The 27,157-nt window shown below is 41.1% G+C and overlaps 1 protein-coding gene across 3 annotated transcripts in view; it reads right to left on the bottom strand.

Moving 5' to 3' along the window:
• The window catches only part of LOC139281088 (ubinuclein-1-like), a 99,565-nt gene that overhangs the window by 34,270 nt on the left and 38,138 nt on the right, over positions 1-27,157 (bottom strand). For all 3 annotated transcript variants that reach the window (XM_070901023.1, XM_070901021.1, XM_070901022.1), the window contains exons 9-16: positions 24,757-24,801; positions 24,220-24,338; positions 21,990-22,112; positions 15,256-15,399; positions 12,916-12,966; positions 12,117-12,159; positions 9,599-10,831; positions 1,454-1,724 (exon numbers count right to left, since the gene is read on the bottom strand). In XM_070901023.1, the coding sequence (XP_070757124.1) occupies positions 1,454-1,724; positions 9,599-10,831; positions 12,117-12,159; positions 12,916-12,966; positions 15,256-15,399; positions 21,990-22,112; positions 24,220-24,338; positions 24,757-24,801 (2,029 nt within the window). The remainder of the gene's footprint in view (positions 1-1,453; positions 1,725-9,598; positions 10,832-12,116; positions 12,160-12,915; positions 12,967-15,255; positions 15,400-21,989; positions 22,113-24,219; positions 24,339-24,756; positions 24,802-27,157) is intronic.

Raw genomic sequence — 27,157 nt, 5'->3', positions numbered from 1 at the left:
TATTTTACACGGTATAATGCTCCTGTCCTTAAAACAGCACATTCTCTGACTTACTGTAAGCAATGCCAAGACAAATTTGCTCGAAATACATTAAAATTATACGTCAAAATGCCTTAACATCACACTTCAAAGTGTGACACTTTGTTGCAGATACAAAACAATCTTTTCTAAATACAGGAAGCCAGTCATTTTGTGATTGGGTCTTCTGACCTGGCGCCAAAATCTACAAGCAGTTATGATTTCCGTCTGATTGACCTGCAATTTACAAGCTGCTAGTTACCTAGTTTTGTCTATAAGAATGACTTAAATAGTGGCCTTCTAGGGACAGCCCAGGTTAGTGGCCCAACAACACAGCCATACCCTGGGCCATAGCCTGTGAGCAACATTACAAGAGATCCATTAGTTTATATATTAAAACCACTGAAAAAAAAAAATCAGAATTGTAAATTACTTTGAGATAACTGATGATGAAATACCCTATTCGCGGTTCTGAGATTTTTGATCAAAGATAATGTATGGTATTTTCTTGGTCAGATGCATAACAAAATGTGGGGGAATCTAACTGTTCAATACTGGTCAGTCATTGGCAATGAAGAAATGGCCATCATTGGAATCAAAGATCCTGAAAGACAGGAGTCTGGTGCAGTTAGTTGAAACCAATCAACTGGCTCAAACCAGCTCCATTACTTTCAGTAGAAGACTAAACACTCCCTTCTAGTAGGCCACAATAAGATATTTAATCACATTTAAGTCATTGCTAACTATTTTGTTTGAATATTGAAATTGTGTTTCACCACTAAAAGTAATGGCTCCAATCCAAGTCTTACATGTGAAGTGTGCAATCAAGTGTTTTATCTATAATGCTGAAAAGATGCTTTAGTGTGTCTGGTGGAGCAAACATTTTTGGAATTGGGTGGAAAGATCAATTTACAATATCTTTGCTTACATGATTGTCCAAATCTGAGTATTTCTGTGCATTAGTTTTATCACAATAAGTCTACTGTAACATCTCCAGCAAGGTATCTTCAATAGGAAATGCTATAACTACAAAGAATTTGGTCTAACATTCCTTTGCCATTAAGTATGTGATATCATTGGGGAGAAATGGCTGGGAATTACTGATTCTAACAGTTTGCAGGAGATTAATCAACAATGATATCATCACAAAAGCACACTTGATTTTATCAAACTTCTGGTTCAACTAAATCAATTTGTTCAATTAAGTCATCAGCACTTGCCTTCAATACTATAATATCCTCCAAACAAAAAACAACAAATTTTAAACAAAATAATTTTTATTATTTCTTGACACACTCACTAAATTTTTGAAGTGAACAATATTTCTGAGCTCTCACTTTTGTAAATGCTGTCAAAGAATTGTGTTGCATCAGATTTCAACCAACCAGGTGGATGCCTGATTCACCCTACACAATTTCCAGAATGTACGACTTACTATGTGCAAGGCCATGGTGGAATGTCCCTGGGGCAGGTCCCGTAACTATTGCATCTGTCGATACAGCCGATTTTGGAGTAGAGTCTGAGCTTAATGTTAAAACCGTAGGGAATGTAAAGTGCATAGGAACAATGCTTGGCATCATCCCGAGTGAGGCTTGGCTCAGCGTGGCTGAAGTTATTTTCTGGTTTGCTGTATTAAAGGAAGGTGATAGAAGACTCAACGATGGAGAGCTGGCAAGTAACGCTGCTCCCGTGGTAGCCTGTAGAGACTAAGACATAAAATATCAACATAAATGCCCATTTTAGGTCAGTATTTAAAATCTTAATTCACTTAAAGCAGCATTTTAACCTGAATTACATACCATTTATTTTCGAAATGTGAAAACCCCTGCAGCACAAGCATACTTTATTTTGTATAATTGCTGAGACAGTGCAATAAATGTTAATACTTCTGATTAAGCAATGTAGAGAACAAAATTATTAAACAATTAGGTCTATATTTTAAATAGTTCAATAAGTAAATGCTATTTCCTTTCATTAATGAAAACGTTTTACGAGTGTAGCCATTTTACATATTATTTCATTTCAGATAGCACAGATCCACATTAGAGCTGCAGACCTGCATCAACTCCAGAATGAGTTTAGATTAGGCACTTGCAATTGTTGGATCCAAATTTATCCCAGAATGTATTTGTTAATTCAGATTGGGATTTAATTCCTTCAAGCAAAATAATTATGGTTGGTTTCCCATAGGATCATAACAATAGATGCCTAGCAACAACCCGAGATCAAGGGATATGAGGATAGGGTGGAAGAGTGGAGTTGAGGTTGAAGATCAGCCATAATCTTATTAAATGGTGGAGCAGGCTCGACGGGCCACATGGCCTGCTCCTGCTTTTCTAAGCATTCACTAGTGTGCACAAGGAGCAAGTATCCTGTTCCTGAAGGCACCACTTTATACAATGTCTCAGCCACAGAAGGGCAATCTTTCTTTAAATACATTTCCCACAGGTATGATAGCAAAGCAACCTGTCAAGAGTTTGGTGGGCATTACTCCTATTGTTTTGCAGAATCGGATAGGATAAGGTTTTCACCTATTTTGCCATTGATGCTTAAAGTTAATGAAACTTTCTCACAGCACCATGAATTTAAGTCATATATGGAGAACAGTGCGGGGTGAGGAAAGACTGCCCAGCTGAGTTAATTCAACAGTGTTGCTGTGAACCAGACAAGAGAAATTAAGCTTTTTTAAGTAGGGAAAAAAGGCTGAGTAGGAGAGCTGAGCTTGAGGAACCTGAAGTTTTACAAACAGGATTTCCAAAGGCTCAGGTATCCCCCAAGGCCAATTACATGGTCTTTTGTTTAAATTTCTCAATGGCAAGTTGTGAAGCTGAGGTCAATAAATCAGGTAATTTGTAGCTTGGACAACATAACCATGAAAGCTGATTGTTTGTTGTACAAACCCAACTAGGTCACTAACGTCCTTCAGGGAAGGAACCCTGCAAGCCCATCACATGAGTCTGGTCCACACTCCATGGTTGAATGCTCTCTGAAGTGACCTTACAAGCCCCTCAGTTGTACAAACAATTGCTATTCAAGATGAAAGTCCAACACCACCTTCTCAGGGCAATAAATGTGACTTTGCCATTGTTGTCCACATCATGAAAAAAAGGTTTAAAAATATGTCTGAAAATCAGCTCACCGAAGCACAGTATTTAGACTAAACCTCTATCGTGCCACAGTAACCCTTTACCAATGCATAGCTTAGCGAATACTTGTCTGAAGTGTTGAGTCCAGCATTATTAAATTGTTATGTATGCAACCCTGTGTAACCAGTATTATACAGCCACCAGAGGGCGTACCTGTTGGAGTCCCAGGGGATCCCAGCATCCCTTGGGAGCACTGTATATAAGCAGGCCTCCCATGCTGTACGGGCACTCTGGAGTTAGAATAAAGGAACTAAGGTCACACTTACTCACGTCCACAGTACTCAGTTACATTACTTTATGATGACTGGCGACGAGATAATGAACCATCATGCGAAAATGCAGAGAACTGTTGGTATCCTGGAGAAATTCTCAGAAGGGGACGATTGGGAGGCCTTCGTGGAGAGACTCGACCAATACTTCGTGGCCAACGAGCTGGAAAGGGACGAGAACGCTGCCAAACGAAGAGCGATCCTCCTCACTGTCTGTGGGGCAACAACTTATGGCCTCATGAAGAATCTTCTCGCTCCGGTGAAACCAACAGCCAAATCATAAGAAGAACTGTGCACGCTGGTCCGGGAGCACCTAAATCTGAAGGAGAGCGTTCTGATGGCAAGGAATCGATTTTACACACGTCAACGGTCTGAAGGCCAGGAAGTGGCGAGCTACGTCACCGAACTAAGGCGCCTTGCAGGACATTTGCGAATTTGATGGATGCCTGGAGCAAATGCTTAGAGTCTTTTTCGTGCTTGGCATTGGTCATGAGGTTATCTTTTGCAAACTATTGACTGTTGAAACACCGAACCTGAGCAAAGCCATAACGATAGCCCAGGCATTTACGTCCACCAGCGATAACACCAAACAAATTTCGCAGCATAGAGGTTTTGGAAAGTACTGTACACAAAGTAACATCATTTTCAGGCAGGAATGCATATGGCAGAACGTAGATGCCTGCAGCTGCACGACCTTAGATGACCCAGAGTCGGCCATCAAGTGTTAATGCGAGGCAATTGACACCTTGTTGGCGCTTTGGAGGCGATTACTGAATCCATCAATGCCGCTTCAAACACAATGCGTGCAAAGGCTGTGGAATAATGGGATACCTCCAGCGAGTGTGCAGACGAGCTGCAAACCCTGCAAACCACCATGTTGCAGAGGAAGTCTGATCCATGGCAGATCAAACTGAACTGGAGTCTCAAACCGAGGAGGCAGAAGTGTACGGGGTACACATCTTCACCACGAAATGTCCACTGATCATGTTAAAAGTCGAATTGAACGGAATTCCAGTATCCATGGAACTGGACACGGGTGCGAATCAGTCTATCATGAGCAAAAAGGCCTTCGACAGACTGTGGCGCAACAAGGCACCCAGGCCCAAGCTGAGCCCTATTCATACCAAGCTGAGAACTTACACTAAAGAACTTGGCAGCGCAGCAGTAAAAGTCTCCTATGATGGAGCAGTGCACAAACTCCCACTATGGATTGTACCAGGAGATGGCCCCACACTGTTCGGCAGAAGCTGGCTGGGAAAAATCTGCTGGAACTGGGATGACATCCGAGCGCTCTCGTCTATCGATGACGCCTCATGCACCCAGGTTCTGAGCAAGTCTCCGTCGTTATTTGAGCCAGACATCGGATGTTTCTCGGGGACAAAGGTGCATCCACCTGGTTCCCGGTACACGACCTATCCACCACAAGGCACAGGCGGTGTCATATATGATGCGAGAGAAAGTGGAGATCGGGCTGCAACGTGAAGGCATCATCGCGCCGGTGGAGTTCAACGAGTGGGCCAGTCCGATTGTTCTGGTCCTCAAGGACGATGTGCGGATTATAAAGTAACGATTAACCATTTTTTGCTGCAGGACCAGTACCCGCTACCCAAGGCAGACAACCAATTTGCGACGCTGGCAGGAGAGAAGACGTTCACCAAGTTGGACCTGACCTCGGCCTACATGACGCAGGAGTTGGTGGAATCTTCGAAAGGCCTCACCTGCATCAACATGCAAAAGGTCTGTTCATCCACAATAGATGCCCGTTTGGGATTCGATCGGTTGCGGCTATTTCTCAAAGGAACACGGAGAGCCTGCTAAAGTCGGTTCCGCGCATCGTCGTTTTCCAGGACGACATATTGATCACAGGTCGGGACACCATCGAACACTTGCAGAACCTGGAAGAGATTCTAAGTCGGCGAGATCATGTGGGACTCTGGTTGAAACACTCTGTGTTTTCCTGGCGCCAGAGGTCGAGTTCTTAGGGAGAAGAATCGCGGCAGACGGCATCAGACCCAACGACGCCGGGCAAAACCACGCGATTACCCCATAAAAGACAGTCTGCCTGTATGGACATTTCGTGTTTGCACCCCTGGAAAGACTTGATCTCTTCATGCATCTCCGCTGGGGTGCTGGACCAGCTCCCATGGAGGACACAGTTTTTTTTTTACAAGGGACAGTAAAGGGTCCTGGTTGGTCCAGGTCCTGATCTGGCGGGCCGTAACAGGTGACTTTTCGTTTTCAAATGCATCCATCACCAAGAGCAAGTCTGCAGGCCATCAAGAACTCGCCGAGACCACAGAACGTGATGGAGCTGCGGTCGTTTCTGGGACTCCTCAATTATTTTCTACCTGGGTTAAGCACCTTGCTAGAACCTCTACATGTGTTGCTACGCAAGGAAGATGACTGATATGGGGGAAATCACAAGAGGCTGCTTTTGAGAAAGCCAGAAAACTGTTATGTTCCAACAAACTACTTGTTCTGTATGACCCATGTAAACGTTTAGTGCTAGCTTGCGATGCGTCTTCGTACAGGGTCGGGTGTGTGTTACAACAAGCAAACGAATCGGGAACATTACAACCAGTCGCCTATGCGTCCAGGAGTTTGTCCAAGGCCAAAAGAGCCTACAGCATGATTGAAAAAGAAGCTCTGCCGTGCGTTTACGGAGTAAAAAAAAAAATGCACCAGTATCAGTTTGGTCTCAAGTTTGAGTTAGAAACTGACCATAAGCTGCTCATCGCTATTCTCAGAGAGCAAAGGAATTAATACCAATGCCTCTGCTCGCGTCCAAAGATGGGCGCTCACGCTATCTATGTAATAACTATGTAATCCGCCACAGACCAGGCACAGAGAACTGCGCTGATGCTCTCAGTTGGCTACCATTGCCCACCACCGGGGTGGAAATGGCACAGCCTGCAGACTTGCTCTTGGTGATGGATGCATTTGAAAACGGAAAGTCACCCGTTACGGCCCGCCAGATCAGGACCTGGACCAACCAGGACCCTTTACTGTCTCTTGTAAAAAAAACTGTGTCCTCCATGGGAGCTGGTCCAGCACCCCAGCGGAGATGCATGAAGAGATCAAGCCTTTCCAGGGGTGCAAACACGAAATGTCCATACAGGCAGACTGTCTTTCATGGGGTAATTGCGTGGTTTTGCCCAAGAAGGGCTGGGAAATATTCATACGCGACCTACACAGTACCCACCCAGGCATAGTAATGATGAAAGCTATAGCCAGATCCTATGCGTGGAGGCCTGGCATCGACTCAGATTTGGAGTCTTGCGTGCGCCAATGCAAAACTTGCTCTCAACTGAGCAATGCCCCCAGGGAGGCACTGCTAAGTTTGTGGTTATGGCCCTCCAAACCGTGGTCAAGGATCCACGTTGACTTTGCTGGCCCGTTTCTAGGCAAAATGTTTTTGGTTGTTGTGGATATTTATTCAAAATGGATTGAGTGTGTAATAATGTCTGTAAGCATGTCCACTGCTACCATAGAAAGCTTATGAGCCATGTTTACCACGCACGGCCTGCCTGATGTCCTTGACAGCGACAATGGGCCGTGCTTCACTAGTGCTGAATTCAAGGAATTCATGACCCGCAATGGGATCAAGCACGTCACATCGGCCCCGTTCAAGCCCGCATCTAACGACCAGGCAGAACGGGCAGTCCAAACCATCAAGCAAAGCTTGAAACGTGTGTCGGAAGGATCCCTGCAGCCCCGCCTGCCCAGTGTCCTGCTCAGCTACCGTACCAGACCCCACTCGCTCAGCGGGGCTCCCCAGCTGAGCTGCTCATGAAAAGGGCGCTTAAAACAAGGCTCTCTCTTGTCCACCCTGATCACGTCGAGGACAGGCGGCATCAACAAAGCATGTACCATGATCGTGCAAATTTGTCACGCAATATTGAAGTCAGTGACCCTGTATTTGTACTCAACTATGGACATGGTCCCAAATGGCTTGTTGGCACTGTCATAGCCAAAGAAGGGAGTAGGGTGTTTCAGGTCAAACTCACAAATGGACTAACTTGCAGAAAGCATTGGACCAACCAAACTGCAATTCACAGTCAGCCACGAGCAACCCGAAGAGGACACCACCAACTTCGACCCTCCGACACACACACACACGTGGCAACCGACATCACGGTTGACCACGAAGCTGAACTCACCATCCCCAGCAGCCCAGCAAGTCCAGCTGCACAGCAGCCCAGCGAAGAACCAACCAACTCACCTACATCTGCATTTGTACTGAGACGATCGACTAGGGAGCAAAAATCTCCAGATTGTCTCACCCTGTAAATAAGTGTACTATTACTTTGGGAGGGAGAGATGTTATGTATGCAATCCTATGTAACCAGTATTATACAGCCACCAAAGGGCGTACCTGTTGGGAGTCCCAAGGGATCCCAGCATCCCTTGGGAGCACTGTATATAAAGCAGGCCTTGCATGCTGTACAGGCACTCTGGAGTTAGAATAAAGGAACTAAGATCACACTTACTCACGTCTACAGTACTCAGTTACATTACTTTATTATGAACATAATAAAAATAAAATAGAATGGAGCTTGGTAGGGTAATCCCTTGCAACAATGTCCTTGGTGTCTTTGCATTGGTTTCAGCACAAAAACTGGCTGGTGTGACAGCTTGATTACATTTGATTTTTCATTGGGAAATGCAAGGGAAAGGAGAAAAATGACTGCCTTACCCTTTAGTATTCTTAAAAAGATTTTCCAGTGAGAACATTGCTGCTAACCAACATTTTTTGCATCTTTTAGGTTAATTGGGTTACACGATTCAACAACATTTTGAAAGGCAAAGCTAACTTTACTTGTATGTGACAAAAATCCTAAACATGTATCTGCGCCTCATTCAGGTAGAACAGCAGCAACAACTTGCCTTTATATAATGTAGTAAAACGTCCCAAGATGTTTCACAGGAGCGAATTATCAAACAAAATTTGACACCGAGCCACAGATATTAAAACAGATGACCAAAAGCTTGGTCAAAGGGGTAGAGTTTAAGGAGCGTCTTAAAAAGAGAGAGGTAGAGAGACAGAGAGGTAACGGGAAGGAATTCCAGAGTTTAGGCCCTCGGCAGCTGAAGGCACGGCCATCAATGGTGGAACGATTAAAATCGGGGATGCGCAAGAGGCCAGAATTGGAGGAGCGCAGATATACCGGAGGGTAAGAAACATAGAAAATAGGAGCAGTAGTAGGCCATTCGGCCCTTCGAGTCTGCACTGCCATTCAATATGATCATGGCTGATCCTCTATCTCAACACCATATTCCCGCTTTTTCCCCATACCCCTTGATGTCTTTTGTGTCTAGGATGTAGGGCTGGAGAAGGTTACAGAGATAAGGTGAGTCAAGACCATGGAGGAATTTGAAAACAAAGATGAGAATTTTAAAATCAAATTGAAACACTACAACCAAAGTCCATGCCACAAAGTACCAAGAGTGTTTTACTTTGCCTCAAGTTAAAATATCATGTTTTGAGATGAATACATCAGTGCATTCATATAGTGACAACTGAGTGGTGATTCAAAGTGGTTATCTCAATTCAGCTTGATAATTAAAATGACTGGAAACATCAGCCCATTAGAATTAAATAGCAAAACTGCACAAAATATTAGCAAGTAGAAGCAGAAAACTTTTACAGGCCAATTTCATCCAACCACTGAATACAGTCTTATAGAAAGGAAGCGTAACTGTATACTGGGCAAATGATGGATCCTTTCAGGGTAGAGAAAATACCTTAATTAAAGAAGAATACCAGCAAAATAGGACTTGTATGTGAGAATAAAACAATGAACAAGTATTTCCCATTCGCTAGTTTCTGAAAATACACTTAGGCTTCAGAAAAATAAACTCTTGACCACAGATCTGTATGATCTAATGCACAAAATAACCAAATGTGACCAAAAAACACAACTTAATTCGAATAAGCAGTAACTAGTTTTACAAGAAATTGCTTGCTTTGATCAGCATTACTGCTGGCCAAACCTACAATTTTGGAAAAGTAGCATATAACTGAATATTCAAATACATAAGTAGCAAGGGATACCAGGGTACAATTAATATCAGAATCAATATATTAAATTAGTCTTTTAATCCCTCCTTTCCAACAGTTATTAAATCTATGTTGTATGTCCACACATTCCTATTTACACTCACCAGCATTGCTCCTGTAGCCGTGGAACTATTAACTGAAGGTTTAAGAGAAGTAGTTAGCAGTTTAGCTACACCCTGTGTCCCACTACTTGAATCTCCATTACTACCACCTGGTGGGGCCACTAGAGTAAGTTTCTGAGAAATGGAGGGCTTCTTTACATTTGTATTAGGCGATTGCCGATTTAATGCTTGTCCTGGAGATGGAGACTGTCTGTTTAGATGAGTATTACTAGACACAGAACTTTGAACACTGGATATGTTCTGAATAGGATTACTGGAAGGGGTAGAATGTTTAGTTGCCGTGACAACAGTCATTGGAGACTTGAAGGTCTGATTTGCAGAGCTCTGTGAGTTGGTATGTTTTGCTGTACAACTGACAGAACTAATTGCAGTACTAAGCGTTCTTTGAGGACTGGGAGAAGTCTGTAAAGATGAGGAGACAGAATGGAAATTCTGAGTCTTTGTTGAGGTTTTTAGGTGCTGAATTAATGGCCGTTGTTGCAACTGACTGGAGGTTTTAGTCTGAGAACTGCTTTGCAGTTTGCTTATACTAAAAGATGGTGACGACATGTAGCTTTTCTGGTGTGAGGTGGTCTGATGGTACTGTTTGGCAGTCTGTGTCGACACCTGGCTTTGAAGTTGGGGCTGCGATGTACGTTGCAAACCAAGATGCTTCGATTTGTTTTGGAGAGTCTCCGTGAAACCTTTGCTGTTTGCTGCAGAATGGTTTTTAAAGGCAGTGATAAGACTAGTGGTACTTTCTGAAGTCCTTTCCTGAGACAGCTGTCCCAAAGCTAATGCCTGCTCAGCTAAAAGATTGAGAGGTGAATGTGACTGAGCAGCAGGTGATGGAGCAGAAGAGGAAGTCGGAACTTTCTGAACATGTTTCTTTTCTTCTGATGACACCGCCACTGTTAATTTGTCACTCAATGAGTTTGATACTAAAGAACTGAAGTTCTTGGTACCTCCTGCAGCATCATTGAGAGCAGCTAATGCTTCTGACACATCTTCCAGAGAAGGCTGGTTATTCGACAGATCCTCATCAAGGGAATCATCTAAACTGAAGGACTGAGGGGTTGTCGTATTGCTGGAACTCTGAGCAGCATTGGAGGAAACGGACACATTTATTGGGGTCAAAGGTGGGGTGCATTGTCCTTGCACGATGGACGCAGCGTTACCGCAATGAAGTGGGGTACTTGCTGGATGCAATTTCCGTTCAGTCTTTAGTATCTGATCCTGAAAAAGCAAAAATGTATTAATGTTGAACCCTTTTAAAGTCAGATTTATACTGCATTGTATTCCTGATTCTGTAAATGATTTTTTGACAAGCTATTTTTCTTTTAACTACTCCCTTCAATTGTATTTATTTCCAAAATGGGGTGGAATATTTTAAACATGCATACAAGAAACCGGTACTTTATTCACCATTTGCTACAGAGATTGGACATTTCACTATGTGAAAATAGGTTTGCCTGTGCAGGAGCTTGGTTTAGCTCAAGTGACTCTTGTGGTAGTCGATTAGTAGACTAATATTTAATATCTTTGCAAAATTGCTGTACAATTACTTATTGCGATTACAAAATCATTGCATTTTAGAACTCGGCCATTAAACAAACTATAACTCAGTACTTTTGTCAATGCTATGTGTGAACAACAAAGTAATCCCTTGCAGTACAAATGGTACTTTGTATTTCCATTTCCTGCTCCCCCATTTGAGCTGTTCATGGCACCAAAGTTTATGGTTCTATATGGCTGTTTTATAATTCTTATACAATGACAGTTTCTATTTAGAATTCTCCTACCCCAAGAATATCCATAGGAAAAAGGGGATTGTTATTTTAACTAATATCATGCCAATCTCACAGCCTGGATATCCATTCTGCATTCTCTGCAACCAACCATCTACAGTCAGCTGAGATCTTCACCGTTGATTTACTTTTTTCTCTTGCTGAGCATCAAAAGGTAATTGTTAGCAGAACTTTCAGATGTCCAGCAATAACTAGCCTTTTGTTTGGAAATGCCTTTTTGTATTGCGTACTGAAGAGTTCACAAAGCTAAGATGGATGACTAAGTGGGTGCACCAAAAGGCCAATTTCACCATTATAATGGTTACTGAAGCCATATAACCCCACAGCTACTTTTATTTAGTAATTCTGAAGTACTACCTAAATAACATTTGTTCTTATTAGGATTTTTTGTGTTTGCCAAAGTAAAGCATGTTATGTTGAGGAATACATTTCCGTATTTAGAGCCAAGGTAAAGTTGTCCCAGGTCAGATTCAGAATGGAACAGGTCCAGAGTTAAGTGGTTTCTCTCATTAGTAAAACATATACATTTTTAAATTTGTCCTATTTTTAATTTGCTCTTTCACTTTTAACCAACTTTAATCTCAGGAACTATTATTATAAAAAATTCACAGACATTTTGGATAAAAAGGATCAAATGCCTGAGGATTTGTATTCCAATAAATATACTTTTCAAAAGTTGAGCTCATGTCCCCAATACACTTAACAGCACTTACCTTCATTTTAGTCTTTGGGGCAGCAATGACTTTCTTCTTAGTTCTAAAACAAAATGTAATGAATGTTAGTATGCAGCTACAGTTAACTGTATATCATTATCTCAACAATGCAATTCGAAATAAAATTAGCAATTTCATGTGACCTTGTTCAAAGTGAAAAATAAATGGTCCGTGGAACATGGGAGAGAGAGAGAGAGAGAGAGAGAGAGAGAGAGAGAGAGGGAGAGAGAGAGCGAATGCACAGCAGATTAGAGGCCAGGCAGAGTAGGTAAAATGCCCACGTTGGAGGTTTAACAAAGGAGGGAGGTGCAGGGGAAGAGAAGAAATAGAATACTATCATTGCAGCTGAAAATGTTTGAATTCTCTTTCCCAAATGATCCATGTTGCTATGTCGCGTGTGCTGACCAATATTGGGATCAGATTGGTCATGGTGTCAAATGGGTGAGCATGGATGTTTTCAATAATAATGTGATACTGCAATATTAGACACAAAAGAGTAGTATTTTTGTCTTCACTGTCTTGGTGGTAATCTGGCGAAGTAAACATCAATGGAATGAAATTCAGGCGGGTCTATAAAGGGCTGGTAACTCACTCCAGCAGATTACTGCCCAGGCAATGAATATAAAAACCTACCTCAAATTATCTTCACAAAATACTAAAGTCTTAACTTTAATTTTCTGCACGTTGGGCTAGTTACCTGAATGAGGTTCACACAGTTAGTTAACACATTACAAAAGCTGTTTGTATTGGAAAAAAAGTACAGTAAATGCATAAGAGTACTGAAGATGCAAATACTCACAGTATTGAGGTGACATGAGCATGTACCTTCCTGCTTTCTTTGAACAAGGTTCTGTTGAGGAAAAACAATCAAAATATGTTGTGTTTTTCATCTTACTTTTTAATACCACACGGACCAGGTAACTCATTCTATAAACAACCTGACCGCAATCTAGTACAAAGTCTATGCCATGCCGCAATCACCATCAGAAATCATGTTTCAAGTAATTTCTAGCTGTGATTGTCCACACTGAAGATATTGGGTGAGCACCAGTAGATGACAGGGCAGAAATCCAATTGTGAGATTCAGCCGATGAACAAACTGACGAATCATTATTAATCTCGAGGGTTATAATGTCACCAACATAATTTGGAGCCTGGGCTTCGATCTGCAATCCCTTGACAGGTGCTCATATTGTTACGAAACATGAATTCATGAAAATGCTTATACAGTGGCTGCTTCTCTTGATTTTATTGGTTGGCAGCTAGTGTCATAGAACCTCAAAAGGAGATTGGACTATTTGAGAAATATATTGAGAAAACATGCCAGGGCTTGGTGCTCTACACAAAGTAACTCACTGCATGTCACAAACTGCAAAACTCATGAGACTGCAGGCACGACGCAGTTATGATGACCACAATATGCTTGTTAATTTTGCTTGATTGTATTTATACATGACATTTGATTTGCAAGTTTTTTAAGCTCAATTTCTATTTTGCTTTTTGCATTTTAGGCAGACTTACAATTGCAGAGTAGGCAAGAAACTGCAGAACACAACAGACGGTGACATCATGTATAAAAACTGCTCATCAAATAAGATTTATTTAAAGTTTTGAAAATTTCTTCTCTGCTGTAACACCACCAAAATCAGTTAAACACATTTAATGCAACTTCCACTTTTGTTTTCCTTTTAGTTCTTTGCAGGTTTTATTTAAAAACCCATTATAGAATGGCAAGGAGAGAATGGAATTCGATACCTTTGTTAAAAATGCACTGTGGTGAATAGCAACTAGAAAGTTTAGGAACGAAAGAGACATTTAATTTTAGTAGAGATAATTTTAAATAAGTAGCAATGTAGGTACCTCAGGACCACTGTACACATAACTAATGTGTTCTGAACACAGATGAGTCTGCACACAGGGAGGTTAAAGTAACAGTGACCTCAGTCTTTAATAAGACACACCAGAGTGAGGAACATGCCTTAGGGGCCGGCTTATATACAGTGCCCCCAAGGGATGCTGGGATCCCTTGGGACTTCAAGGGATGAGCTCCCTGGTGGCGGAACATGGGAGTACATGCTTTACAGATACACAACAATAACCACCGAAAACTAGATGATCCTTTCGTTGCACTGCCAAAGGGCCTCTTGATTCTCCGACGCTGCATTGAAGGTGTTGGTGCAGGAGGAAGTAGCAGCTATTTCCTTCTGATGGCAGAAGGGTGCCTAGCCAAGTCGCACGGCAACAATGGTCAAAAGTAGCGGAGTAGGTGAATTCCAGCAGCACTGCATCCAGGATCTGGCTGTAATGCCACAAATAATTCAATGATCTCAGTAGAGCTGCTACAGTAAGAGTCCTACTTGCAGCTCTCTCACTCTCTCCTCAACCACTTGTAGTTCCAGCTCCCAATCACTGTTCTCCAATCACAGCAGCACACTTTAACCTCCTTCTACCAGACTGTGCACCTGCTACTATCCTATCACTCACTTCACTTCTTCAAACCTGTTCCAACTTTCATGCATCATCAACACTATTCAACCATAGCCGCATCTTTACAATCTCTCAACAACCCATTAACACGTATCCTTTTCTTCTTGCAAGACAAACTGGAACACAACAACAGAGATCAGGAACTGACAGGAGGACGGAGACCATTCATTCATGTCCGCTCCCCATTGGAAGGGTCTGCCATGGATATTGTGGGAAGGTTGTGTCAGAAATGTTACGATGGGCGGGGCTATAAGACAAGTTCCACAAGGTGTTTGGCTACCCTAACCTCTTTTTCTCTTCTCGCTGGCATCTCTCCCTATACGCACTCTGGAACGGTTGTCCCGCTTTGAGCTCACACTTCTCTCTCTCGGCTTACCTTTGCCACTAACTGCTAACCCTTGTCCCTCTCTTCCCCTTCCAGGTCCAGTAGATATAGAGGACCCTCTTGGATCAGAGGAAGAGAAGGATAGCTTTCCAGAGCACACAGCATCACTAAACCATATTCTTGCAAGCACCAGCTTGCAGAGAAGCTGCAGTCCTTATTAATGTTCATTCTCACTCTGTACAGAATCTCTGTTAAACAACTCTTTGTTTGGTAATCTTAGTTAAAACATTACCCATATTATATTTGTTACACTCCTTTGCCACGTACCTCGCTTGCATCCATCCTTTAGGCCAGAGTGGTTTGACCTCAGATTCAAGAAAAGTCTTTAGGTAGTCCTCTGCAGCCTGGGACTTGTTTCTCTCCTGCTCATAGCAAGCCATCTTTGTCCTCACCACACTGCACAGCAAGTCTCTGTACCACAACATAATAAAGAAGTGTAAACCAACAGTGAGGTGGTGGTACAGAATATTGATGTTCCAAGAAGAACATTCATGAGAAAATCTATCATGGTCCATTCTCTCCTATTGTTCAGGATTTGTGGTCCAAGCATAACTTAAATACAGATCCTGATCCATGCACACAACTGTCCCGAATTTGATTTGTACACTTAACACACTAAATATAGTTAGTTTGTTGCCAAATTTCATCTAAAAGCAGTAGTATATTTTAAACATGTGACACTGACTGATTCCTTCCCCCCTCATACCCATTGCACACTATTTGGAGCGGTTGCCTTAGAATGGACAGTAATCTAAATCTCACCTCTAAACTTACAACATGAAGGTGACTAATTCTACACCTCTAAATTATTGAATTGTCGTAACAACCCATCTGGTTCACTAATGTCCTTTAGGGAAGGAAATCAACTGTCCTTACCTGGTCTGGCCTATATGTGACTCCAGACCCACAGCAACGTCGTTGACTCTTAACTGCCCTCTGAAATGGCCTAGCAAGTCACTCAACCAACTTGATCGAGTTTTTTTTAAAGAGGTAACAGAGAGGGTTGATGAGGGTAATGCAGTTGACGTAGTGCACATGGATTTCCAAAAGACATTTGACGAAGTGCCACATAATAGGCTTGCCAGCAAAGTTGAAGCCCATAGAATAAAATGGACAGTGGCAGCCTGGATGCAAAATTGGTTAAGTGACAGGGAACAGAGTAGTGTTGAATGGTTGTTTTTCGGAGTGGAGGACAGTATACAATGGTGTTTCCCAGGGGTCGGTACTAGGATCACTGATTTTCTTGATATATATTAATGACTTGGATGTGGGTGTACAGGGCACAATTTTAAAATTTGCAGATGACACAAAACTTGGAAGTATAGTGAACAGTGAGGAGGAGTGATAAAGACTTCAGTAAGACGCAAGTGAAATGGGCGGACACGTGGCAAATGAAATTTAATGCAGAAAAGTGTGAAATGATGCATTTTGGTAGAAAGAATGAGGAGTGGACATATAAACGAAATGGTACAATACTAAAAGGGTGCACGAACAGATCGACCTCGGTATTTGTGCATAAAACGTTGAAGGTGGCAGGGCAGGTTGAGAAAGTAGTTAAAAAGGCTTACGGGATCCTTAGAGGTATAAGAGTACAAAAGTGTGGAAATTATGATGAACCTGTACAAAACACTGGTTTAGCCCCATCTGGAGTATTGTGTCCAATTCTGAGCACCACACTTTAGGAAGGATGTGAAGGCCTTAGAGAGCGTGCAGAACAAATTTACGAGAACATAAGAATTAGGAACAGGAGTAGGCCATCTAGCCCCTCGAGCCTGCTCTGCCACTCAACAAGATCATGGCTGATCTGGCCATGGACTCAGCTCCACTTACCCGCCCGCTCCCCGTAACCCTTATTGGTTAAAAATCTATCTATCTGTGATTTGAATACATTCAATGAGCTAGACTCAACTGCTTCCTTGGGCAGAGAATTCCACAGATTCACAACCCTCTGGGAGAATAAATTCCTTCTCAACTCGGTTTTAAATTGGCTCCCCCGTATTTTGAGGCTGTGCCCCCTAGTTCTAGTCTCCCCGACCAGTGGAAACAACCTCTCTGCCTCTATCTTGTCTATCCCTTTCATTATTTTAAATGTTTCTATAAGGTCCCCCCTCATCCTTCTGAACTCCAACGAGTAAAGACCCAGTCTACTCAATCTATCATCATAAGGTAACCCCCTCATCTCCGGAATCAGCCTAGTGAATCGTGTCTGTACCCCCTACAAAGCTAGTATATCCTTCCTTAAGTAAGGTGACCAAAACTGCACGCAGTACTCCAGGTGCGGCCTCACCAATACCCTATACAGTTGCATCCAGGAATGAGGGACTTCAGTTACGTTGCTAGACTGGAGAAGCTGGGGTTGTTCTCCTTGAAGCAGAGAAGACTGAGGGGAGATTTGATAGAGGTGTTCAAAATCACGAGGGGTCTGGACAGAGTAGATAGAGAGAAACTGTTCCCATTGGCAGAAGGGTCAAGAACCAGAGAACACAGATTTAAGGTGGTTGGCAAAAGAACCAAAGGCGACATAAGAAAAAACTTTTTTACGCAGCGAGTGGTGAAGATCTGGAATGCACTGCCTGAAAGGGTGGTGGAGACAAATTCAATTTTATCTTTCAAAAGGGAGTTGGATAAGTTTCTGAAGGAAAATAAATTGCAGGACTATAGGGAAAGGGCAGGGGAATGGGACTAGCCGAGAGTCGGTGCGGGCTCGATGGGCCAAAAGGCCTTCTTCCGTGCTGTAACTATTCTATGATTCTACGATTCTATAGCCTTGGTCCAAACATGGACAAAAGAGCTGAATTCAAGAGATGCGGCAAGAGTGACTGCCTTTGACATCGACAGTATTTGACAGTGTGGCATCAAGGAGCTCCAGTAAAATTGAAGTCAATGGGAATCAGGGGGAAAATGCTCCACTAATCATACCTAGCACAAAAGAAGATGGTTGTGATGGTTGGACGACAACCATCCCAGCCCCAGGTTGTCGCTGCAGGAGTTCCTCAGGGCAGTGTCTGAGGCCCAACTATCTTCAGCTGCTTCATTAATGACCTTCCCTCCATCATAAGGTCATAAGTGGGGATGTTCGCTGATGATTGCAGTGTTCAGTGCCATTCGCAATTCCTCAGAAAGTGAAGCAGTCCATGCCCGCATGTAGCAAGACTTGGAAGACATTCAGGCTTGGGCTGGTAAGTGGCAAGTAACAATCGCGCCACACAAATGCCAGGCAATGACTATCTCCAACAAGCGAGAGTCTAACCATCTCCCCATGATATTCAATGGCATTACCATCGCCGATTCCCCCATCATCAACATCTTGCAGTCACCATTGACCAGAAACTTAACTGGACCAGCCACATAAATACTGTGGCAACAAGAGCAGGTCAGAAGCTGGGTATTCTACGGCGAGTCTCTCACCTCCTGACTCCCCAAAGCCTTTCCACCATCTACAAGGCACGTCAGGAATATGATGGAATACTCTCCACTTGCCTGGATGAGTGCAGCTCCAACAACACTCAAGAAGCTTGACACCATGCAGGACAAAGCAGCCCACTTGATTGGCACCCCATCCACTACCTTCAACATTCACTCCCTCCACCACTGACGCACCGTGGCTGCAGTGTGCACCATCTAGAAGATGCATTACAGCAACGCGCCATGGCTTGTTCAGCAGCGCCTCCCAAACCCACGACATCTACCGCCTAAAAGGACAAGGGCAGCAGGCACATGGGAGCACCATCACCTGCAAGTTCCCCTCCAAGTTACACACCATCCTGATTTTGAAATCTATCGCATTCATTCATCGTAGCTGGGTCAAAATCCTGGAACTCCTTCCCTAACAGTACTATAGGAGCACCTTCACCACACGGATTGCAGCGGTTCAAGGCGGTGGCTCTTTTCAAGGGCAATTAGGGATGGGCAATAAATAACCATCAGTGATACCCACATCCAAGGAACGAATAAAATAAAAAACATTATTTTACAGATACATCACCATATTCTGCTTGCTGAATACACTTAAAGAACATGAAACAAGCACAACATAATGGGTCTGAAATTGCGGTCGGAGTTTTCCTGCAAGCGGATGCCTCCGATCTGCAAAAAATCCACGCACTTACCTGATGGTCCCGGAGGTTCAGACACTTGCGTTCCCGGGCTTCCATGCGTAAGTCTGCGTGGAGACCCACATATCCCAGGGACGCATGTGGTTCGCAAGCGTCCCTAGGATCACATGGGCCGGCCCAACCAATGAAAGAAGGGGGATCTCCATTCATATATGTGGGGATTCCGTATGTACAGAATCTCCATAAGTATAAATGGGATTACCCCCAAAAATACACGTACACTTAAAATAAATTTAACAAAATCATCACACAGCCGAAAATTGCGGTCGGAGTCTTACTTCGTACGAACGCCTTTGATACGAAAAAAATCTATGAAACTACCTATTGGTCCTGGAGGAACGTAGGATTCCGGTCGGAGGCCTTCATTCACTGCGCAGCGCACGGGAACATGTCTTGCATGTACGTACGCATTTGCTGAAATCACGTGAGCCTGGACCAGCAATCACTATGCAGTATTCTCATTGATAAACATGGGAGCTCTGTTTATACGGGCTCCCATTACTATCAATGAGAATAACCCCTTAAAACACAGCACAATAAATAAATAAATAAAACACCTCACATATTTAAAATTAATTGAAATTAAATACAATTAAATGTTTTAGAAAAAAAATATTTTTTGGAATTTAAAAAAAAATGTGTTTTAATTGGGTTAAAAATAAACTTACCTTAATGGACGAGCTTTTGATATATAAAAATGAAAAATTAAAGTTAATTTTTCTATGTTTTAAAAGTGTTACGCTGGTAAAAGTAAGCTATGCGCCTACTTTTACCAGGCATAAAAGTTTGAAGGACATTTGTTGGGCATGAGTTGGGCAAATAGCCCAATCTCTCCCACGTGGATGTCCTTCCCCCGGGGATACGTAGAATATCTCGAAATAAATTTTGACAGATCGGAAAAGCCAGTCCTTGGCGCATGCACGTTTTGTGAGGCCGTGCCGGGGGTGAGCACACTTCGTATGCACCCAGCGAGGCTGCAATTTTCGACCCCACATATTTAAAATGAATCAAAATGGCATTTAATTAAATATTTAAAACAAAAATTTTATTTTGAAAAATAAATTTACATATTTTAAAGGGTCTACAAATAAACAACTTATTTCACAGGTTTTTAAATGTATAAATTATTGAAAAACATTTATTTTTCTGTCCTTTAAAAGTTTTACGCTGGTAAAAGCAGGCCAAACGCCTACTTTTACCAGACGCAAAAATTTCACGGGCATTCGCTGGACAGACGTTGGGCAAATAGCCCAACTCTCCGCCCACAGAGGCCTTTTCCCGGGAATGCATGCGATCGGTCAAGATGATTCTTCACAGATCGCAGATTCTGGGTTTTAGCGCATGCATGGCTAAACCCGGAACTTTCTCGGCCTGATGCGCACGTGCACAACTTGTACGCACTCATAGGGGCCCGCAAATTCCAGCCCCCTATATTTTTCCTTAAATGTGACATGGGTTTTTGGCTGTTTCAAATCCGAGATCTGGTCTGGTTTCAACTTCCAGTCCAGACCAGATTGAAATGTCTCTTCTAGCTGTAAAGGTCCATTGCAAAATGAGTTTATACAGCTTCAATCATATTTCTAATTTATGAATTCACCACACAAAATTGCCGATAATTCAGCACTGTTCAGCAATAACATGCAAAGAAACCACAAAATACAATACATGGTGCTATTTTGAGACTAGTCAAGCCACACTTCGGCAAATTTTCATCTTCACCGCAAGGGTGATAATCTGATGAAGCTCAGAATAATAAGATAAGAATTCTATAACTGACGGGTGATCACTCCACCAGATTAACAACTCATGCAGTGAAAACAAACATTTACCCATTGTTTCTGCATACAGGATGGCTTAAACGCAATGAATCCATGATATACATAACCCGAGAGCACTTAATATAGACAATGAATGCAAAACTTGAAAAATGTTTCCATCTCTATAAGCACAGTACTTATCTTTATGAAAAAACACGACTCATTGGCTTAATATTGTACATTCAAATCTAAACTTGCTGATCTCACAAAAGCATCTCCCTCCATTGTTCCATTCTGTCCTGCCATTATGACCAATATCAAGTTTTATCTCCACCAGGACCATCAAATTCTGCTTATTGGCGTGGCGCATCTCTTCTATCTTAAGATGCGTGTCTCCACATTTATTTCTACACTGTCTCTTATCTCTGTTACCCCCCAGTCCACCTTTCCTGCTCTTTAGAATTTTGTTTGTATGTATTTACCATACTACTAAGAAAGGTGATCCTTCTTACCTTTCCAATAACTGTCTCATTGCCCTTGCATTCTCTCCTTCGTTATCTTGTAAAATTGAAGAGGTTGCTATTAATTCTCCATTTACTTAAAAGTTCTGGACTAATCCACCATCTCTAATATGGTTTTCACCTTGGCTGTTCCACATCTCTGAAACTTGACCCTTTCACACTTTGATGAACTGTCTTGGATATCATGTCAACCTCTTAAAGTCCAACACTCCTAAACAACATAAGTTCTCCCACCAAAACTATGCCCATGGCATTTAGTTTCCTCTCAAATTGCTCTATCCGTACTGTATTCGAATATATATTCTCTGACCTATATTCCATTAAAACAGAGGCCCTGCAGGGCTCTCCTCTTCCATCTTGATATTAATGACCTATTCCTCTAACCACCAGCGCTATTCACTCTTTTCTTGATGACTCCAGCTACAATGAATTGATAAGTTTAGTCATTTGAATGATTTGACGTGCAGTCTTATCATTCAATGAGCCCATACTCAGTTACCAAGTACAGCACAGATATAATCCACCACTAATTGCAATTGGCTGAACTTAAAAGGCATACTGTCAATACAAATGTCTTGTGGTTTGACACAACAATCAAAATATCAAACCTGATCTCGTCATTCCAATGAAACTTTTTACGAGGTCCCACAATTCTTCTTCCCATCTTGTCTTCATCATCATCATCATCGGAGAACATTCTCTCCTTTTGGTCCTTATCTTCTCCCATCATCCTGAAGATCAGAATTGTGAAATAAACTGAAAATTCACCAACTGATCGATAAGAATCAGCAATTGATCAGGATTAGTAGAATCCAATACTTGGTTGACAATGCTTATTGGTACCTTAATGCTACCAATGCTCCCTACAAACATATGAATGAAAAGCCATGTAACTATATAAGTTTTATAATTACCTGAAAAGGGGTTTATTAACCTATTCTGAGTTAAACTATTTATGTCACAGAAATATGTTGGTAGGAACAGATTAGAAACAAAGTTTTAATTACTTGCAGGATTACAAGGACATTAACAAAATGCAAACATTGAAATGTCCAATGTTATGTTAAAACAAGTGCTTTTTATGTTAAATTTAGTTCTTTAGTAAAGAACAAAAATATGTTCATAATTTAAGCATAGTTTGTAAGTCAATCATTGATTTCTCTGTTTTACTATTGCTCAACATTTTCTATTTCTTTTATTTCTTCAATTCATCATTAAGAGATTGATATAAATTCTCTCAACTACATAGTTGGCAAGTAAATGACCAAAAGTATTTGCTTGATTTAGCCCAAGAACATACTGGATGCATGAAAGACAAAATTCTAGTTGCAGGACAATTAAAACAATTACATTTATTTTAAGTATATTTTCTTCCCTTTTCCTCATCTTCTCCATGTCAGTTACTGTCCCAGCAGAGAAGGCTTTCTGCTAATGATGCTTTGTTGCTGGAAGGTACACAAGAGGGTCTGGAGTGACTAATCTTCTCACTATGGGGAACCACCCGACATCTGCTCACTGCCTTCCAAGGGTTAAACTGGTTGGTCATCATGTGGAATGTCATTATCATGAACACACATTTTAGTATTCCATGGGACTATGATATAATACATCACTGCACTGCCTTTCCAAATTTTCTTACATTAAAATGTGCAGATCATTTCTGCAATTTTCTACTTTATTTTGAACATACATTGTGTTGTTATCCTTGTAATGTTACATATCCAATGTTCTTCAATGCTAACAAATATCAAATCTGTGCAGCCACTTCACTTGAAGCATCACTGGATTTTTTTCCACAAAGACAGTATGTTTTATAGATTGAACTGGCTAAGTGAGAGGCAGGGAATATTACAAACTGATCTGGTTTACTGCTACATTATTGGTTTTGGGTTTGCATGTTTACTCTTGATAGCACCTTAAACCAATCCCGTTATCACATATACAATTGTGTTTCAATGCACACCATTGTTTATTGTACATAGTAAAATGGTTGACAATTTCAGCTGTGGATAGTGTGTGGTACAAGGAGAGCCAATAGAAGAAAGGAAGAGGAAAAAAAAAAGTCATTTTAGCCTCAGCATAAAAGGCATCAGACTATATAAAATGAGATTTATTGTCAATCAATCCCTAAAAGCTAGTGGACAGGTATAACAAATAATTAGAAAGGTTAATGGAATGTTAGCCTGTGTCCCAAGGGGGCTGAAATGCAAAGGGGTGGAAGTTATATATGCTCTGGTTGGACCCCATTTAGATTACTACAAGCAGTTCTGGGCACTGCACATTGGCAAGGATATACTGGCCTTGGAGAGGGCGCAGAGCAGATTCACCAGAATTATACCTGGGTTAAAATATGAGGGCAGATTGCACAGACTAGGCTTGTATTCTCTTGAGTATAGAGGATTAAGGAGTGATCTAATTGAGGTGTTTAAGATGATCAAAGGAGTTGATAGGGTAGACAGAAATAAACTATTTCCTCTAGTGGGGGGAGTCCAGTACAAGAGGGTATAACCTTAAAATTAGAGCTAGGCTGTTTAGGGTGATGTCAAGAAGTACTTCTTCACACAAAGGGTAGTGGAAATCTGGAACTCTCCCTGCTCCCCAAAAAAGCCGTTGAGGCTAGGTCAACTGAAAATTTCAAACACGAAATTGATATTGTTGGGCAAGAATATTAAGGAGTATGGAGCCAAGGCAGATAGAAGGAGTTAAGATATCGATCAGCCATGATCTCATTGAATGGTGGAACAGGCTTGAGAGGCTGAATGGTCTGCTCTTGTTCCTATGTTTAAGAATTGGCTTTGAACGCAAGTGCAATCCACTGTCTTGCTATATGGCACATACTTGGCAATTTTGGCTTGGCTATGAGCCTGGCAGTCATCCTGATACTTTGCCATCTGATTTGGCATTGCTCTCCCAATTGCTTCTTTTAATTTCTGGAAAGGTTCCTTCAGCTGGCCATCCTATGAGAAAACAAATTGAAACAAAATATAAATTTCTTCTTTACTAAATTCCAGCACTCATCAATAACTCATCAATAAGGCCTGAGCAATAGAACGGATTTAGGAAGAAAATATCGCAATCCAAAATACAATTTCTGATGAAACTTGTCAATTAACTAGGTTCGACCGAGGCTAAGCTATCTGAATGGCTCCAACTGGAATAATAAACATAAGATTTTAAATATTATTTACAGTGATGTAATTAGACACTGGATTCTGTTGCAGCTTATTTATAGAATAAATGTTTCATGATTATGTAACATAAGGAAACATTTATAAAACAATGCAAACATGACTTATTTTTAAAATAGTTTCACGTAGAATCATTAAAATTCATGAGATATTTATTATACACACTGAAACCTACATAAATGCTCACCTGCAATAAGCATTCACCTGTCTTTACCAGCCATTTCGCCCCAGTCTGTAATAATGTTTTAAGAGGACATAAAATAATTAGTTGCTTAACAGAACTCCCACTTCAGAATTAGGGGAGTATAGCAATCGTCCTCCCAATTCTTTCACCTCGTCCAAAAAATACTTTATAAAGAAGCAATATAGGAGCTAAAGCAGGATATATGCTGGTCATGTACATAGAACCAGATCTTACATCATGTTAAGTCAATTACACTACTTGAAATTATACATTTGTCAATTTGACATGGTTTTATGCTGGCAGAACGTGTTTCATCAATTCAAGAGTTTACTCAATTCAAAACTGTTTAATTCAAATTATATAATTCAAAACATTAAAGCACTAAAATCCTACTTTCCAGTTACTCACATTGCTTAATTCAAATTCCTGAATAATTCAATTTTTTAAGCATAAAATACACCTTTGAATTATCAGAAGACGTAAAAATGAAATGCGCCTGATCTTATCTCCCTGTGATCTTATCTCCCTGTGATCAATTTCTAAGGGTGGCACAATTAAACAAACCTAACATGAATACAATACTTTTACAAATCAAACAATAGCCAAAATTGTTACACTAATAACTTAACCAAATTCAAAATCAAATATTTAGGATGAATTTTGTGTTACTTTGTAGAAACAATTTTGAAGAATATACAAAAATAAGTATTAATATGTAAACATATAAACAGTAAAATACTTTAATATTTGAAGTTACATGACGACTTCATTGTTTTCCTGTAAAACATTTGTTATAGAACATTTATTTTCTCAAAATAAACCAAAACTGGTCACTTATCTCATTGCTGTTTGGGAACCTTCCTGTGTGCTTTGGCTGCCGCGGTCGCCTACGTAACAACAGTGACTACACTTCAAAAGTAATTCATTGGTTGGGATGCGCTTTGGGATGTTTTGAGGTTGTGAAAGTCGCTATGTAAATGCAAATTCCTTCTCACTAGTTTTTTCCCCAAATGCTTCATACACAATCATTTTTTTTTTTTTGAGTACAGTATCTAGTATATAGGGAAATGTGGCTGCAATTCTGTGCACAGCAAGATTCCACAAAAAGCAATTAAATGGATGACCAGTCTTTTTTGTCAGTTGAGGAGGAATGTTGGCCAGGAAATCGGCCCGAGTCCCTGGTCTTTAACATACATCTAAATAAATAGGCAAGGCCTCTGTTTAACCTCTTATTGAAGGAAGGCTCTCCCATCAACCTAACGATCCCTCGATACTCACTGGAGTAGTAGCCCAGCTTAGAGCCTCATGTGGGGCTTGAACCCGAAATCTTTTGATTCAGAGGCAAGAGTTGTAATAAATGTGCAAAGCTGACACTTGGTGTTACTTAACCACGAATGCTCAGTTTGTCTGGTTTTCTTTCCTACTCTTTTCAACTTTGATAATGTCCCGAACTGTATAGCCCTTCATCTAGGTTTCTCAATACAACATGAAAGTAGTTTCACGTAGGCTTCAATCAACAGCCTTTTAGCTCTAATTCGAATTATGATTAGCAATGGTTCCATTGCAATGAGGATACAGCATAACAACTATAAAACAAAGTCGAGAGTGAGTGGCAGGCTGTAATTTAATCTTAGGATATGGAGCTTTTCGCTGATGGATATATATGGTGTTGTCTAAAGGTCAAAGAATAATACAGTCTTATAATACTACCTGCTCTGAAGCATCCATAATTTTCACATGTATACTGCTGAAAAAACAGATGTGACTTATGTATTGTCGTGTATAGCGATGTGGTATTGAGATAGCCAAAAGTGAAAGTTATAGCTAGGAGAAGAACTGAAACAGCAAAATAAGATTTAGCTCACTGGTAGCTTTCCAAAAGGTACGAAAAGCACTTTGCATCAGGATTACCCTTGGGTGAGAAGAGATTAGCATTTTAAAAAATGTATAAAAGAGACCATTGTGTTGATGTAATTTGTTACATCTTTTACTTTTACAGAGAAATCTGACTGGAAATAAAATAATATCGCTGATAAAGTATTGCAAACTGATTTGATTACATACATATAAAAAAACTGTCTATTAATATATTCCTATTAAAAAAATATTTTCATTCAAACCTTACTACAAAAATTATAAACAGAATGTGGTCATCCACAGCTGATTGATACAATAAATATCTCCAATATATGACTGATTATTGCTGACCCATGATTTGATCCTTCAGTGGTATCAAGAATCTTGATGGATTAATTTAAAGCCTTATCTGTTCTGCAATGTAAAACACTGAACTTTCGCTGAGACAGAACAAAAGTTCCACTACCATCATGCTGACCACTCTCCCAATAGTATGCAATTAGCAGTTACTTGGCTCATGGTAGTTTACCATACATACATAGGTAAA

Source organism: Pristiophorus japonicus, chromosome 15 (genome assembly GCF_044704955.1).
Source record: "Pristiophorus japonicus isolate sPriJap1 chromosome 15, sPriJap1.hap1, whole genome shotgun sequence".
In the NCBI taxonomy this organism is placed as follows: Eukaryota; Metazoa; Chordata; class Chondrichthyes; family Pristiophoridae; genus Pristiophorus; species Pristiophorus japonicus.
Note: the sequence above shows the minus strand (reverse complement) of the source record. Positions and strands in the feature narration are given on the sequence as shown.